Source organism: Coffea arabica, chromosome 4c (genome assembly GCF_036785885.1).
Source record: "Coffea arabica cultivar ET-39 chromosome 4c, Coffea Arabica ET-39 HiFi, whole genome shotgun sequence".
NCBI classification, from domain to species: Eukaryota; Viridiplantae; Streptophyta; class Magnoliopsida; order Gentianales; family Rubiaceae; genus Coffea; species Coffea arabica.
The window spans coordinates 48,828,689-48,842,324 of record NC_092316.1 but is presented as its reverse complement, the minus strand read 5'-3'; the positions used below and the strand labels follow the sequence as shown (position 1 = coordinate 48,842,324).

The 13,636-nt window shown below is 35.6% G+C and overlaps 2 protein-coding genes across 2 annotated transcripts; both read left to right on the top strand.

Moving 5' to 3' along the window:
• The first annotated feature begins 963 nt into the window (after nucleotides 1–963).
• On the top strand, nucleotides 964–3,268 carry LOC113739272 (pentatricopeptide repeat-containing protein At5g48910). Its single transcript, XM_027266502.2, has one exon. It carries the CDS (start codon nucleotides 1,052–1,054, stop codon nucleotides 2,675–2,677), a length of 1,626 nt encoding a protein of 541 aa, XP_027122303.2. The 5' UTR covers nucleotides 964–1,051; the 3' UTR covers nucleotides 2,678–3,268.
• Nucleotides 3,269–6,483: 3,215 nt separating this feature from the next.
• On the top strand, nucleotides 6,484–12,535 carry LOC113738389 (protein NEN1). The gene is made up of 6 exons (XM_027265574.2): nucleotides 6,484–6,913; nucleotides 7,510–7,667; nucleotides 9,043–9,089; nucleotides 9,406–9,469; nucleotides 10,771–11,516; nucleotides 12,058–12,535. Exons 1-6 carry the CDS (start codon nucleotides 6,622–6,624, stop codon nucleotides 12,287–12,289), a joined length of 1,539 nt encoding a protein of 512 aa, XP_027121375.1. The 5' UTR covers nucleotides 6,484–6,621; the 3' UTR covers nucleotides 12,290–12,535.
• Nucleotides 12,536–13,636: the final 1,101 nt, after the last annotated feature.

The window sequence follows — 13,636 nt, the reverse complement described above, 5'->3', positions numbered from 1 at the left end:
TATTAATTTTATAAAGTAACATTGCATGCTCATTCTCTATAAATTTCATATATAGAATCATCCGTTAGAGTTGCAAGTTTTTATTTTTAATTTGTTGATGGAAAAGGAAAAAGACAAAGTTCCCCATTGTAAAGAATTCTCAAATTCAACATTAGACAATAAATTGATCTCGATTCGCCTCCAAAAGTACATTTTGTTACATAATGGAATATCAATTTATTTTGTATAGATTTTTGTGACGCAATGGAGTTGAAGACAAGAAGCTGCCCTCTTAATTGGACAAGTAACCGGTACAATTGTATTTTGTGCAGTTTCATCCAATTCTTGCATATGTTTAAATTTTTAGTATTACAAATACAATATAATATTATATTAAATACTTTATTTATGTACACTAATTTTATTTCGAATACAATAATGTAAGGTAATTGTATACTTTTTTTTTGTCGCAACATAAAATTTATATAACCTATTCTAACCTAATCTACGAGGAGAGGGAGTCGAGGGGGAATCCCGTCGGAGGAAGCCACTTGAAATGACAGCCACAATTAGGTATCATATTAAAATCTTGGTGGTAACCAACAACTCAAGAGACTGTTGAAGGTAATTGTACACTAAATAATATAAAAAATACAACAATCAAATCGAATCCCTTGACCCCCCATCCACGTTAAAGTCTTGGTAATTGTATACCAAATAACATAAAAAATACAATGATCAAATCGAATCGTACCAGGTCCCAATTGCATTGGCCCTCTCCCCTCTTAATTGGAGTAAAACTTTTCTTCCAAAAAAAACTATTTTATATCCCAAAAGTATATGGAAAATTTAAAAAATGGAGAGTTTTTTTTTTGAAGCAAAAAAAAAAAAAAATGAAGAGCGTCAATACAAAGTTTATAAGGATGGTGTAACACTTTTGCAATGTATGCCTTTTGTCATTAATAAACAGATATATGTCTTACTTATCAATAATTTCCCTAAAATAAAAGGGAAACAAAATAAAGTTGTCCAGTGTCCGTACTCTCTCCTCGAGTTCCAACAAACCATTTGAATGTTCGTTGAAAAATCCCTTCCCGCGGTACAAATCAATACCAGAGCCCTCCAACAACGCCTCTTTTCACTATTGCAAAATTGTAAAACCATCAAACACCTATCCCAAATCCACACTCAAGTTATCATCAATGGCTTTTCTCAGACAAACTTCATTCTTGTCAACCTATTATCCTTCTACATCACCTCTGGTAATCTCAAAAGTGCATCCGAAGTTTTTGAACAAGTCCAAAGTCCCAGCACCAATGTTTGGAACCAAATTATCAGAGGCCATGGCCGAAGCGAAAAACCCTGTAAATCGGTGGAGTTGTTCAATCTAATGGGGAAATCAGAAGCTTTGCCTGATGGGTATTCGTATTCTTATGTTATTAATGGTTGTACAAAAGGGGGCTTGTTGAGTGAAGGTCGAATGGTTCATGGGAAGGTTTGGAAACATGGGTTCTGCTCAAATGTGTTTGTTCAGACTAATTTGTTGAATTTGTACTCTTCTTGTGGAGGCGAGGATGGTGTTAGTAATGCGCAATATGTGTTTGATGAAATGGGTAAGAGAAGCATTGTGACTTGGAATTCATTGCTTTCGGGCTTTTTTAGGTGCGGGGATGTTGATGGGGCACGTCGAATATTTGATGAGATGCCGGAGAGAAATGTGGTTTCTTGGACGACCATGATTGATGGATGTTTGGGAAATGGGAGGTGTGGGCAAGCATTGGCTCTGTTTCATCAGATGCGCAGGGCCCAAGTGGAACCTGATCAGGTTACCTTGGTGGTGCTGCTCTCAGCATGTGCTGAATTGGGTGATTTAAATTTGGGGAGATGGATTCATCGGTATAGCTTTGAGATTCTGAGCGATGGAAAACAGCCAAAGCTGCTCTCATTGAACAATGCGTTGATTCATATGTATGCTAGCTGTGGTGTAACGAATGATGCTTATAGAGTATTCAAAGAGATGCCACAGAAAACAACAGTTTCTTGGACTAGTATGATCACAGGCTTTGCAAAACAGGGGTATGCAAAAGAGGCTCTTAAATTATTCCACGAAATGGATAGGTTGAGAGAAAGCAATGTTAAACCTGATGAAATGACATTCTTGGGTGTGTTGTCTGCTTGCAGCCACACTGGTCATGTTGACCAGGGATGGCGCTATTTCTGCAGTATGAGTCAAACATGGGGTGTTGAACCAAGGGTTGAACATTACGGGTGCATGGTTGATGTCTTGAGTCGAGCTGGATTATTAGATGAAGCAGTTGAGCTTGTTAGGACTATGCCTATGAAACCAAATGATGTAGTCTGGGGTGCTCTTCTTGGTGGCTGTAGGATTTATAAAAATGTGGAACTTGCTTCTCATGTGGATAAAATGTTGGACATGGAGCTTGAACCTGACAGAGCTGCAGGGTATTGCATGCTCTTGTCAGATGTATATTCTACCGCTAGAAGGTGGCAGGAAGCACATACTGTAAAACAGAAGATAGTGGAGATGGGAGTGAGAAAGCCTTCAGGTCGAAGTTGGGTTCAGATAAATGGAGTCCTTCATGATTTTGTGGTCAATGACAGAGCGCACAAGCATTCACATTTGATCTATGATATGCTTGGTTTGATAAGGAAAGAAATGAACTTGCATGGTTACTAGACGAGCACTACAGAACTCTCTTCTGGACATTATCAGAATCAGGACAATCAATAACTGACGTTGGCTTGGACTGCATTTACACAATCAGCTCTGAATTTTGAGTTGCATCTTTGTCTCACCTTGCCAATCATCAACACAATTTTTCAGAAGTTTTTGCATTTTAGGGTGACCGTGAATTCCCTATTGGGTGCTAGGAAGTTGTGTCTCCATCACCTAATTTTGCATCAAAACTTTGGAAGAGAACTTATGTGTCACCTTCAGCACCCTCATAGCAGCAAAGCTTTGACAAAACAACTATGGAATCAGTGGAGAATATAGGTGTCTAACTGCAAGGATTTTGAACTTTTAGGAACAACTGGCTGCAACTGTCCCTATTCCGAAGGTGCATAGTCTCCTTAAACCTGCCAAGACGTTCATATACTGATTGCTAAGTGAGTTGCCAAGGCTCCATGCTCTGAATATGTAAGCAGCCTACTAGGTCACGTGTATAAGCTTGTATTCAAACTTGCAACTAAACTTTATTAGGAATCCAATGTTGATATACTTTGATATAACTTGTCCTCTAACAAAAGACTACCCTTCACTGTTAAACCTTAACCTTTTCTTATTACTGTTAACCTTTTGTTTTAGTTGCTCTGGGAAATTAAGATCATTAGTTTCTTTATATACACACACACACACACACACACACACATATATATATATATATATATATATAATTCTGGAATACTATGTATAACCTGCATTTCATCTGGTAGCCAGATACAAATACTTTTTGATTTTCATTTGACTTACGTACACTAAAATTTTAATGATTAATGCATGGATATTGACAATTATAAACCTGTTGTTTCTAGGAACCAGGTGCGTGAGGAATGGAGTATCTAAGAGATATATTTCTTCCTGAATTATTTCTATAAGAGTGATTTCTAAGTTTTTAAAAGATGCCAGCAAAACTGATATTCAGGTAAGACCCATCGAATAAAGGGTCTGGGTTTTAAAATTTGGACCAAAACCATGAAAATACATGACTGGTTTTATTGGATTTGAGTGAGACCCTAACAATTAATATTCCCAAGTGTACCCGTGCTTTGCGACAATCTCGTGGATAATGAAATTGTCTATTGCTGTAGTTTTGCCTGAAAGATATTGACATTGTTGTACGCTTTAATTTCTTGCTTCTTGTAAGTGTTTACTTCTCATTTTCACTAGCTGAACGTGCATAATACATAGAAAGAGATGTTTAAACTCTTTTCGTTTAGCAAAATAAAATAAGCAACACTTGTTGCTCAAATTCGATGCGTTAATTTTAAAGATGTGTTTGAGTTCGTTCAATAATAAAGTGAACAAAACTAGTTGCTCAACTTTGGTATGCCAATTTTAAATTTGTGTTTGAACTCGAGTTTGAATTCGGCTCGTTCAAATTTAAGAACCGCTCGAATTCAAGTTTGAGCTCAATTCGTCAAATTTGAGACGTTGCATAGGATTAATATAAGAAATTTACAATAATACAAATAATTATGCTAAGCGTCCAAATCTTATGAGGTGAAGCTTCTTGTTTTTAAGTTCTTCTTTTTAATACAAATAGAATACCATTACTCTAACTTTGATAGATCCAGTCAAATTGATGCATACTTAAATCTTTTTACACGTATCAAATGATTGATGTTTTATTTGATTGTTTGTGAAACATGACCAACCTCTACTCGTTTATTAAACAAATTTTGTTATTATTATTTAAAGATTTCCCATAGTGATCTCTCAGCCAATCAATAGGAGAGTTGAATTTACTACTAGTAACAATTGCCTGAACATTATTGTCATTCATTTCATTTGTTATACATCTGCAAAAGAGACTAAGCTGCAGATGCTGAAACAATACCCTAATCAATTTCCGTGCCAACTCTAAGGTCCACACTCCACAGCAAACAAAAGTGGCCAATAGGATTCAAAATACAAATTTGATAGCACCTATACTTTCCCTCTCCCGAAGGATGTTTGAAAGCTATTGAGCGGGGAGAATGATGACTTGATTAAAGTTCGAGGGGAAGTATGGATATTTGCAGTAATAGAAATAACCTCTCATTGGTTGTGACATGCTTTCTTGATGGTTGCGTAAACCGCTTTGTTTGGATTGAGTTTTATTTTCCTAAATTTATTTGCTTACATCATCATTACAATTTCCAATACACCTTTTTACCTTCCCAATTACCTTTTTATCTCACATACATCACATCACAAAAAGTGCTACAGTAAAAATATCTCTAATAATTCACAATCCAAACAGAGGTGATTGCCTCGGATAAATTAAGGACCTGTCTGGACTGTTATTTTCTAGAGTTTTTTTAGAAAATATATTGTAGTTATTTAATATATGTGAGTTAAAAAGGTGTTTAAAAAATATGTTCATAAAAAACCTAATAATCTTTTCTTAGAAAACTACAATCCTAGCGATTTAGTAAAGTAAATTGACTAACCATGATTAATTGCCTACTGATCAAAATTTATTTGGCACTTTGATTTTAGCGTTCAATTTCATTAACTCGTCTATACTTATAATGCAAAATGAGACTATTCTTTGTTATTTTGAAATTTCTTTTATCTTTTATCTTTTACGTTCATTGCTCTTATTACAGAAAATCAGATTTACAAAAAAAAACAGAAAAAAGTTGGTCAATTGCTAATGATGATAGCCATGTGGGTATCAATTGAAACAAAATACCTAAAATTGTCTACAAAAATCACTTTTCTTGCCACAATGGTCAAAATAGCTTCTACTAAAAAAAAAAGAAAATTAAAAGTAAAAACTTATATTTCATTGTTTTTGCCTAATACTACCTAGGAATGTAATCGAGCCAAGTCGAGCTCGAGTATTGCTATATTCGAGCTTGACTCGACTCATATGTATCTAAGCTTGAGCTCGCCTCGAGCTCGATCGAGTCAAAAAAATCGTAACTCGAGACTCAACTCGAAGAACTCCCTTTAAACTTGAGATTCGACTCGATAAAGCTCAATTTTTAGTCAAACCTTATCAAGTCGAGTCTAATCAATCTTTTTGACTCGACTCGAAAAAGCTTCTGAACTTTATTTTCTTTCCTTTTTCTAGATATTTTTTCTTTTTAGGTCTTTTTATAATTATGTTATTATTTTTTTGCCATGATGAAATTTTATTATAAAGAAGAGTATATTGTAAACTCAGTATAAATTATACCCATAACGGTCAATTTATAATTATAATACATATATATTATTTAAATTATATATATTATTTAAATACACCCTGACTCAACGAGTAGTTCGACAAATCTCAAGCCTCAAATTACTGGCTCGAAACTTGACTCGAAGACCAATCGAGTAGCTTGAAACTCGGCTCGAACTCAGTCAAACCGAGTTCAAGCCAAGCCATTGACCGAGCTAGCTCGCGAGTAATTCGGCTCGCGTACATCCCTAATACTACCATGTAATTATAACGTAACTTTAATGGTCAACACCTGTAGCAATACTTTTTATTTAACATTTTTTTCTCAAATTAAAAATCTAAATTTTTTTTTATCATATCTTTAAGAAAAAATTTCTCCAACAAAATAAATAAATAAATGTTTCATTCTCAAATTAACAAAAGAAAATGTCCTAAACTTCGGACTGGCAGGACCAGAAACCAAAGCAATCCGATTTGCCTTGTAAACGAGGAAAGCATCGCTTTCACCTTACGTGTTCCTCATATCCACGCTTTTCTTTTGCGTCTGCAACTCTGCAAAGCATAGAATCACAGCCCACCTCCTTCTCCCACAAGCTAACCCAAAATTTCCCCCCGACCCAGTTATAAATGCCTACACAATCCCTTCCTTCATTTCTCTCAAAACCCTTTTCAATTTCCATCCCAAAACCAACCCAGCTTAGTCCCAAATTAGCAAGTGATTAGTGAAATTTTTAGCATAATTGAAATGAATTTAGCAATGGTTCCGGCCGTGGATAAGTCGGAAATTGCGTTCTTCGATGTGGAAACCAGCGTTCCAACTCGGCAGGGTCAAGGGTTTGCGATTTTGGAATTTGGGGCGATTTTGGTTTGCCCCAAAAAGCTAATTGAGCTGGAGAGTTACTCGACTCTTGTTAAACCCTCTGATTTGTCCCTCATTTCTAATCTTTCTGTTCGGTGTAATGGGATTAGTAGAGATGCCGTGATTTCGGCTCCAACTTTTGCTGAAATAGCTGATAAAGTCTACGGCATTCTCCATGGTTGGCCCCCTATCTTACTTTTCTCGCTTTGTCTATAGAAATTTAGACATGTATTTGGAAAGTTAAGTGCTCTTCTTGTAAATTAGGATTCTTGTTTGTTAGCATTTAGTTTTTGTGGTTTGCTATTTTTATTGTACCAATATAGTTTCTTTAGTGTTGTTGATGAAGGAGCAAAGTTTGAGACTTGAAATGCTGGATTTTTGTGGGGTCTTCTTTGATTTCTGTGAATTGAGCTGGTGAAGAATTTCATTTATACAGGGAAAAAAACGTATTTTTGTACAAAATGCAGTGCTAAAAATACCGAGAAAAGTATACATTTGGTACAAAAGTGGGTCAAAATGCCCTCATAATAAGCAGCCCCCAAAATTGTGCGCTTTCTAGCAATCAAGCGTTTATGGGTGCCTCTTTCACTAATTGTGGTATTTTGGGGTCATTTGTGGATATTTTAGCTCGATGTTTTGTGATCATAGGGAGTATTTCAGTGGACAAGATTTTGATTTGAAACCTTGAGAATGTAAAGTTCATCATTGTGTGTGTTTCTGAGATCGTTGGGATTATGATGAACTGACTTTTAATTGTTTTGTTTTTCTATACAGGGAGGATATGGGCAGGGCACAATATACTAAGATTTGATTGTGCTCGGATTAGAGAAGCTTTCGCCGAGATCGATAGGCCAGCTCCGGAGCCCAAGGGAACTATTGATTCACTGGCATTGTTAACACAAAGATTTGGAAGAAGAGCTGGTGACATGAAGGTGCAATTATCTTGTCCCCCTTAAATTGTTTTAGGAACTACACTTTTTATTTTTTCTATTTGTGAGAGTTCGAAGTCTTACAAGGAATTGGAAGGACAATAAAGATAATAAATACTGATTATCGTGGCATTTAAAAGTTTTTTTTGGGGCCTAAAGTATGATTTAATTTCCTATAGGTAAATGAGATATTATGTCGATGAGTTTAGAAACCATTAGAGGACAGATTGGATGTACTAGTGCAAAGTGATTAATTACTTAAGCAATTTTTGGTAAATCATCTTTCCTATATAATATGGATTAACTATAAGTTTTGGTAGACGAATATATTCATTGCCTCAGTAAAATAAATGTGTAATACCTCTTTTTTTTAGTTTTAGTGTTTGGTTGTGGGAAAGAAAATCAGAGGATAAGATTTGCTTAGGGCAGAAGAAAAGATAAATAACTTTGTTGCATTTTATTTTGCTCTAGATGAAAAAAGAAGAGAGAGAATATATTTGTATCAAAGGGCAGGGGAAGTAATAGAAGAAAAAGGAGAAGTTTGAAGTATTTAAAAGATTTTCCTGGAAAATCTGATTACTATCATTCAATGCCATTCTTCTAATATGCAATACCATTCTTCTATCATTACAGTAAATAAAAACTCATGTTTTAAGAACATAATTTGTACCCTCAATTTTCATCCTTATAGTTAATCCAATACAAAGGACCCAATCCCTACTAATTCATTCTTGCTTTGGACTCATGCTTGACTTGGTCGACTCACTTATTCTTTTCCAACTAAAAAGATAATGTTTCCAAATACTATTTGGTTGGATTTTTTGGGAAGTGCTTGGGAAAAAATTGATGTAGCACTTTTTTAGGAAGTGTATGTGATGTAAAAAGGTGATTGGAAATTGTATAGAAGGAATATTCACAGAAAACGTAAAATTTTTTCTCCAAAAAATCACAGTCCAACAAGGCTGATCCAATCCAAATACTGTATTTCTACTCATAAAATCTTAGTTTACTTGATGAAATTTTTGAAGTCAAACCACAGAAATTAATCAACCATTATCATTCATGTAAAATAAAATTTGAGGTTTGATCTTATAGATTGTTTGTTTGTGCATATAGGTAGACCATTAAATGGCCTTAACTTTAATAAATCAGTACTCTTGTTGATGGGTTCCTTAGATAAGACCTTCCTAGGTTGAATTTTAGTTCTTCCAAAAGAATCTGAATTTTTGCTAGTCAGATCTGATCGTCTACAACTAACATTTTGAGTATCTCGAATCAGTTTAACATGTATGCATTCACAGTTTGAACAATTTTGTTATTTTCTGAGCATTTGTCTAGCATGATGATTAGATGCTAATACGAGTTGCTTGATGTTCAGATGGCCACTCTTGCGACCTATTTTGGAATTGGTCAGCAAACACATAGGTATGGTTGCTTTCTCATTTCTCAGTCTGTACAAGTACCTTCTTTTTCCTTAAATGTTATCCTATAGAAGTTTTCTATGATAGCGCTATTAGTTTAATAGTTAAAGCTGAATTGTTCTTGTTTCCGAGTGACTTGACATAGAAGGCTGATAGACTAGTGTTTGACTTCCTTTTGTCATCCGGTTGTTACATTTAGCAAGCTATGCGGATCAACAAACATCCAAACATGTAGATGATATTGTTGTGTTGTCACATGTATCATGCCTGAAGGATTCATTCTGCTTTAGCCTTATCTCTCTTCAAATGTCATGTTGCAGGAGTTTAGATGATGTTCGGATGAATCTTGAGGTTCTCAAGTATTGTGCTACTGTTTTATTCTTGGTAATGACAATTTTCATGCTCTGATATACAATTTTCTTAATTTGATTTGATAGTGCAATTTTTAATAACTATGATCAGTGGTCAGTGTGTATGCTTAGTATTAAACATTCCACCTAAGTAGTTTAAAATGACACCTTGTTCCGGCTTTCATTTTATTTGATGAATATCTCTTGTTACATCTACTCAATTTTTTGCTGGTTATTGACTTCTTCAGTTGGCGGTGTTGACCTATATAGCAATTGGGCAAATCTACTAAAAGTTTAGTCCATTAGATTGTTTCAAGAGCTAAATATCTATAAAAACTTTACCAGCCTGTGGCTCAAGCTGTTTTCATTTTCTGCCATTTGAGTTTTCCTTTTAGCTCGCCCCGCCGGGGGGGGGGGGGAGTAGCAGATATGTTAAACCAGTTCTGGAAATGTTCCTATGGCACCATGCCATTTAACATGAAATTATCATATTTTCTCATAAAAGATTAAGATGTCAGTGCATTTACAGGGGTTTAAGCATTCAAATTTTGTCATTTCTTGTTTTAAGTATTTGACATACCTCTCTTTGTGATAAGATGCTAAATAATAAATAATAATAACTAGTAGCCATTCTTAATTAGTGGTTTCTAAAATTATTGGAATCAGTTATGACAGATTGTGCACATTATTCTTGAGGGTAAATTGTGTACCCAGCTGCATTTCTTCCAATTCTTGAATCAGTGACTCAGTATCGATGTCGTCTCCTCCTACCTTTACCAGCATTAGCAATTGGTATACAATGCTTCATGTTGAGATTAAACTCTGTAGAAGTTAGTTGAAAATAACCCACTCACCTGTGGGTGGTAAATATGCTAAGGGACTCTGAAATTCCTTAGTGGGGTTCCACAAAGCTCAACTGCTTTGTGGCCGTGTTAGGTGGACTTGAGCAATTCTGATGCTTTAGTAGAGGCAAAAATGGGCTTTTGATTAGTGAATATTAGAACCGTTGAAGGATCAAAAGAAAGTTGAATCTAAGTGTCATTAATGCTGCAAAAGATTGATGGGTAGTTTTGCCTGAGTGTTTGACTTGAATACTAAGAGGATGTATCTATGATGCTTCTAGATGAGCTTATCTTAGCTATTGCTTCCCTAACAAAGGATGAGTTAAAGTTCATTTGTGGATGACCATTTAAAGTGATAATGAGTTACTGCTTTCTGTTGAATATTATAACCTGGATGTTAAACGATACCTTGCATTATTCTTTAGCTTCGCTGAGATTAAGCAACCTTCTCTCTGGTGTGAAGTAAATAGCTTGATTCTTTTCACACTCGCAGGAGTCCAGCCTTCCTGATATATTCACAGAGAATAGTTGGGTTTCTCCAAACGCTACTACAAGAAGTCGCAGCAATGGGAAGGCCTCTCCTGAAGCAATAGGCTTGGACTCAAATGAACCATCATCCAGCAGTAAAGTTGAAAATCATCTGAGATCAACTCCTGCAAATCACCTGGAGGAAGCTCATCCAATCTTGTCTCTTGTAACTCCCGTCACAAATATAGATGTCCAGGATATAGTTGATCCTAACGCCATTGGGACAGACCCCTTTGACATGGGCTTGTTGAGGAATGAAATGGAGAGAGAACCCCTTCAAGTAGAGGACAGCATGGAAGAAGAAGAATCTGGTTCAGCCTTACAAGAATCTTCAACAACTTCATCTGAGGGTTCTTGCGGTCTGATTGATTTCCTCGAGCCTGATGAAATTTCTATACCTTCTGTGTCTGTCATTCTTGCCCCCTTTTACCGTGGGACTCGGAAGATACAAATATTGCATAAAAGTATAGCATTACATGTCTGTTGTAGGCAACTGAAAGTGCGCTTTGGAATTAGTAAGAAATTTTTTGATCCTGCTGGTCGCCCCCGGTTGAGTTTTGTGGTGAATGCATCACCAAGCCTATGCAGAATTTTAGATGAAATTGACAAGCTTGCTCAAAGGCTGTCTGTGGATTCTGGTAGCAGCTCCGAATGGAGGCCTTCTGTGACTAGAAAGGCTGGCTTCTGGAACTTTCCTACTGTGCGACTGCAGTAAGTTGCTTTTATTTCTTTTTCGCTTTCAAAGTCTCCACCACGATATAATAGCATAACAGTTAAAGTTCAATTTTCTAGTGATTTCATCAGTTGCATTTTTGTTTGGTTATCCTATCCCTTCTTCCGTACATAACATTGTGATTTTCTGTTTATGCTCAATGGTTTAGCAACAGATCGTGTCACTTAATGTGCTAGATAAAGGTTGAGAAATTGTCTTTATTATCATCTGTTTCATAGTTAAAAAACTTATCATGCACAAACCCGATTCATTTTAAGGATTTTCTTTTTTAGTTTTCAGCTATATTCCTTATCCTCCTCTACTTTTGACTTTTTTGTCATAACTATTCATATTCTGAAATATTGGTAAAAGTAAAGCAATAAATAATCTTCTAGCCAAAGCGATGCTGCAAAAATCTAAAAACTTTTGCTCTTTTCAAAATGGGCCAATAAAAAATTTGCTTTCAGATGATTAGGACCCCAGATTACTCATCATTTAAGTTTTATCTTCTAATTCATGTATATATGTTTGAAATTACAGCTTACCCACCATAGCAGATGGTGATGTGGTTCGTTGGGCCACAGAGATATACCAAAAAGAATCTTCGACCATACAAAGGCTTGTGTTCAGTAAATTTGACACTGTAGAACTAGATCCCTTATTTACACCTGGGAATTTTGTGGATGCATACTTCTCCTTGGATACTTATGACTACCAGCAGAATGCTGGCATCCGTCTAGTGGCAAAGAAGTTGATTGTACACCCCAACTGACAGATGATGACTAAAGTCAATACTAACTTGTAATTATCTGACTACTGAAAAGACATGATTCTGTTCACCAAATTGTGGTAGAGGATTCTTTAACTTTTAATTGTTTTACTATTGTTTTCAAATTGTAAGATGTTATACTGCAATCTTTGGCAGCTTTTTAATTTCAAATGATGTCGGTTGGATCTTATTGTTTTCAAGTTGTAAGATGTTATAATGCAATCTTTGGCAGCTTTTGATTTCGAATGATCTCAGTTGGATCTGACTTGACTTGGACATGCTGTTTGCTTGTTTCTGTGGCCTCAATAACCTTCTTATTAATTGTTTACCAATGAGTTTCGGCATTATTGTGCAACCTGCGAGTTAAGTGAGCAATTCGATACTCATTTCTTTGTCAAATTAGTTTGAGCCTTCAAAAAGAGTGAACTCCGGACAGTTATGAAAGTGCTTCAGTAGTGGAGTTGTGTTGCCCTTGTGAACCTGGTTTGCGAAGCAAAAAAATGTTTTACAGAGAAAAAAAAACACTAAGTAGTGCTTAGATCCTGTTTTTTTAGTGGCCCAGCTTATAAATTTGTTTGACTTGACAACCATTGAGTTGTCTATAAACAAGTTCTTTTATTTTTCGCCTCTCTTTAAACAAGCCGTAACCACAGAGCCATTATTAGAAACTTAGTATAAAGCGTGGAGGAGTTCTTGCCAAATCATGGTCATCCTCCTCCTCCTCCATGTGCACTGTATGTGTATATTATTGTTTTTGTTCGTTGAAGAATTTGTTTGCTTTGAGATCAACTTGTTTTGAGATGAAATCGTATTTACGCCTTGAAATCCAGATGAGATTTGCATGAAGTGAAAAGCTCCTTTTTGTGTCTTGGGACCTAAAACAAATGAACGTATTTATATAAAAAGCATAAAAGGCAAGAATAATCTTCTAGATCAACTCAAGGATAAAACTACTGAAGAGATTTGCATGAAGCAAAAAGCCCCTTTTCTTGTGTCTTGGGACCGAAAACAAATTAAGTGTGTTTATATAAAAAGTATAAAACTCAAGGATAATGCTTCAGATTAACTACTAAAACCTCTCCTCACACCTGCTTCGCATTTGATTCCACCACCCTCATTTGTATTAGCAAGATTTGCACAATATGCTTTCGTTCATTTCCAACGGGAGAACATTCTCTGCCCAGCTTTTAATGGAAGAAAAGCTACCTTTTGTTTTCTATTATATTACCTTTTTTTCCGTTTTTATTGTTCAATTCGGTGTTTAGCTCATCTATACATGGTTAGCAATATCAGCCGATTTCGATACGAATTAATCGAATCGTAATCAGAACGGAGGGGATAAGTACGATA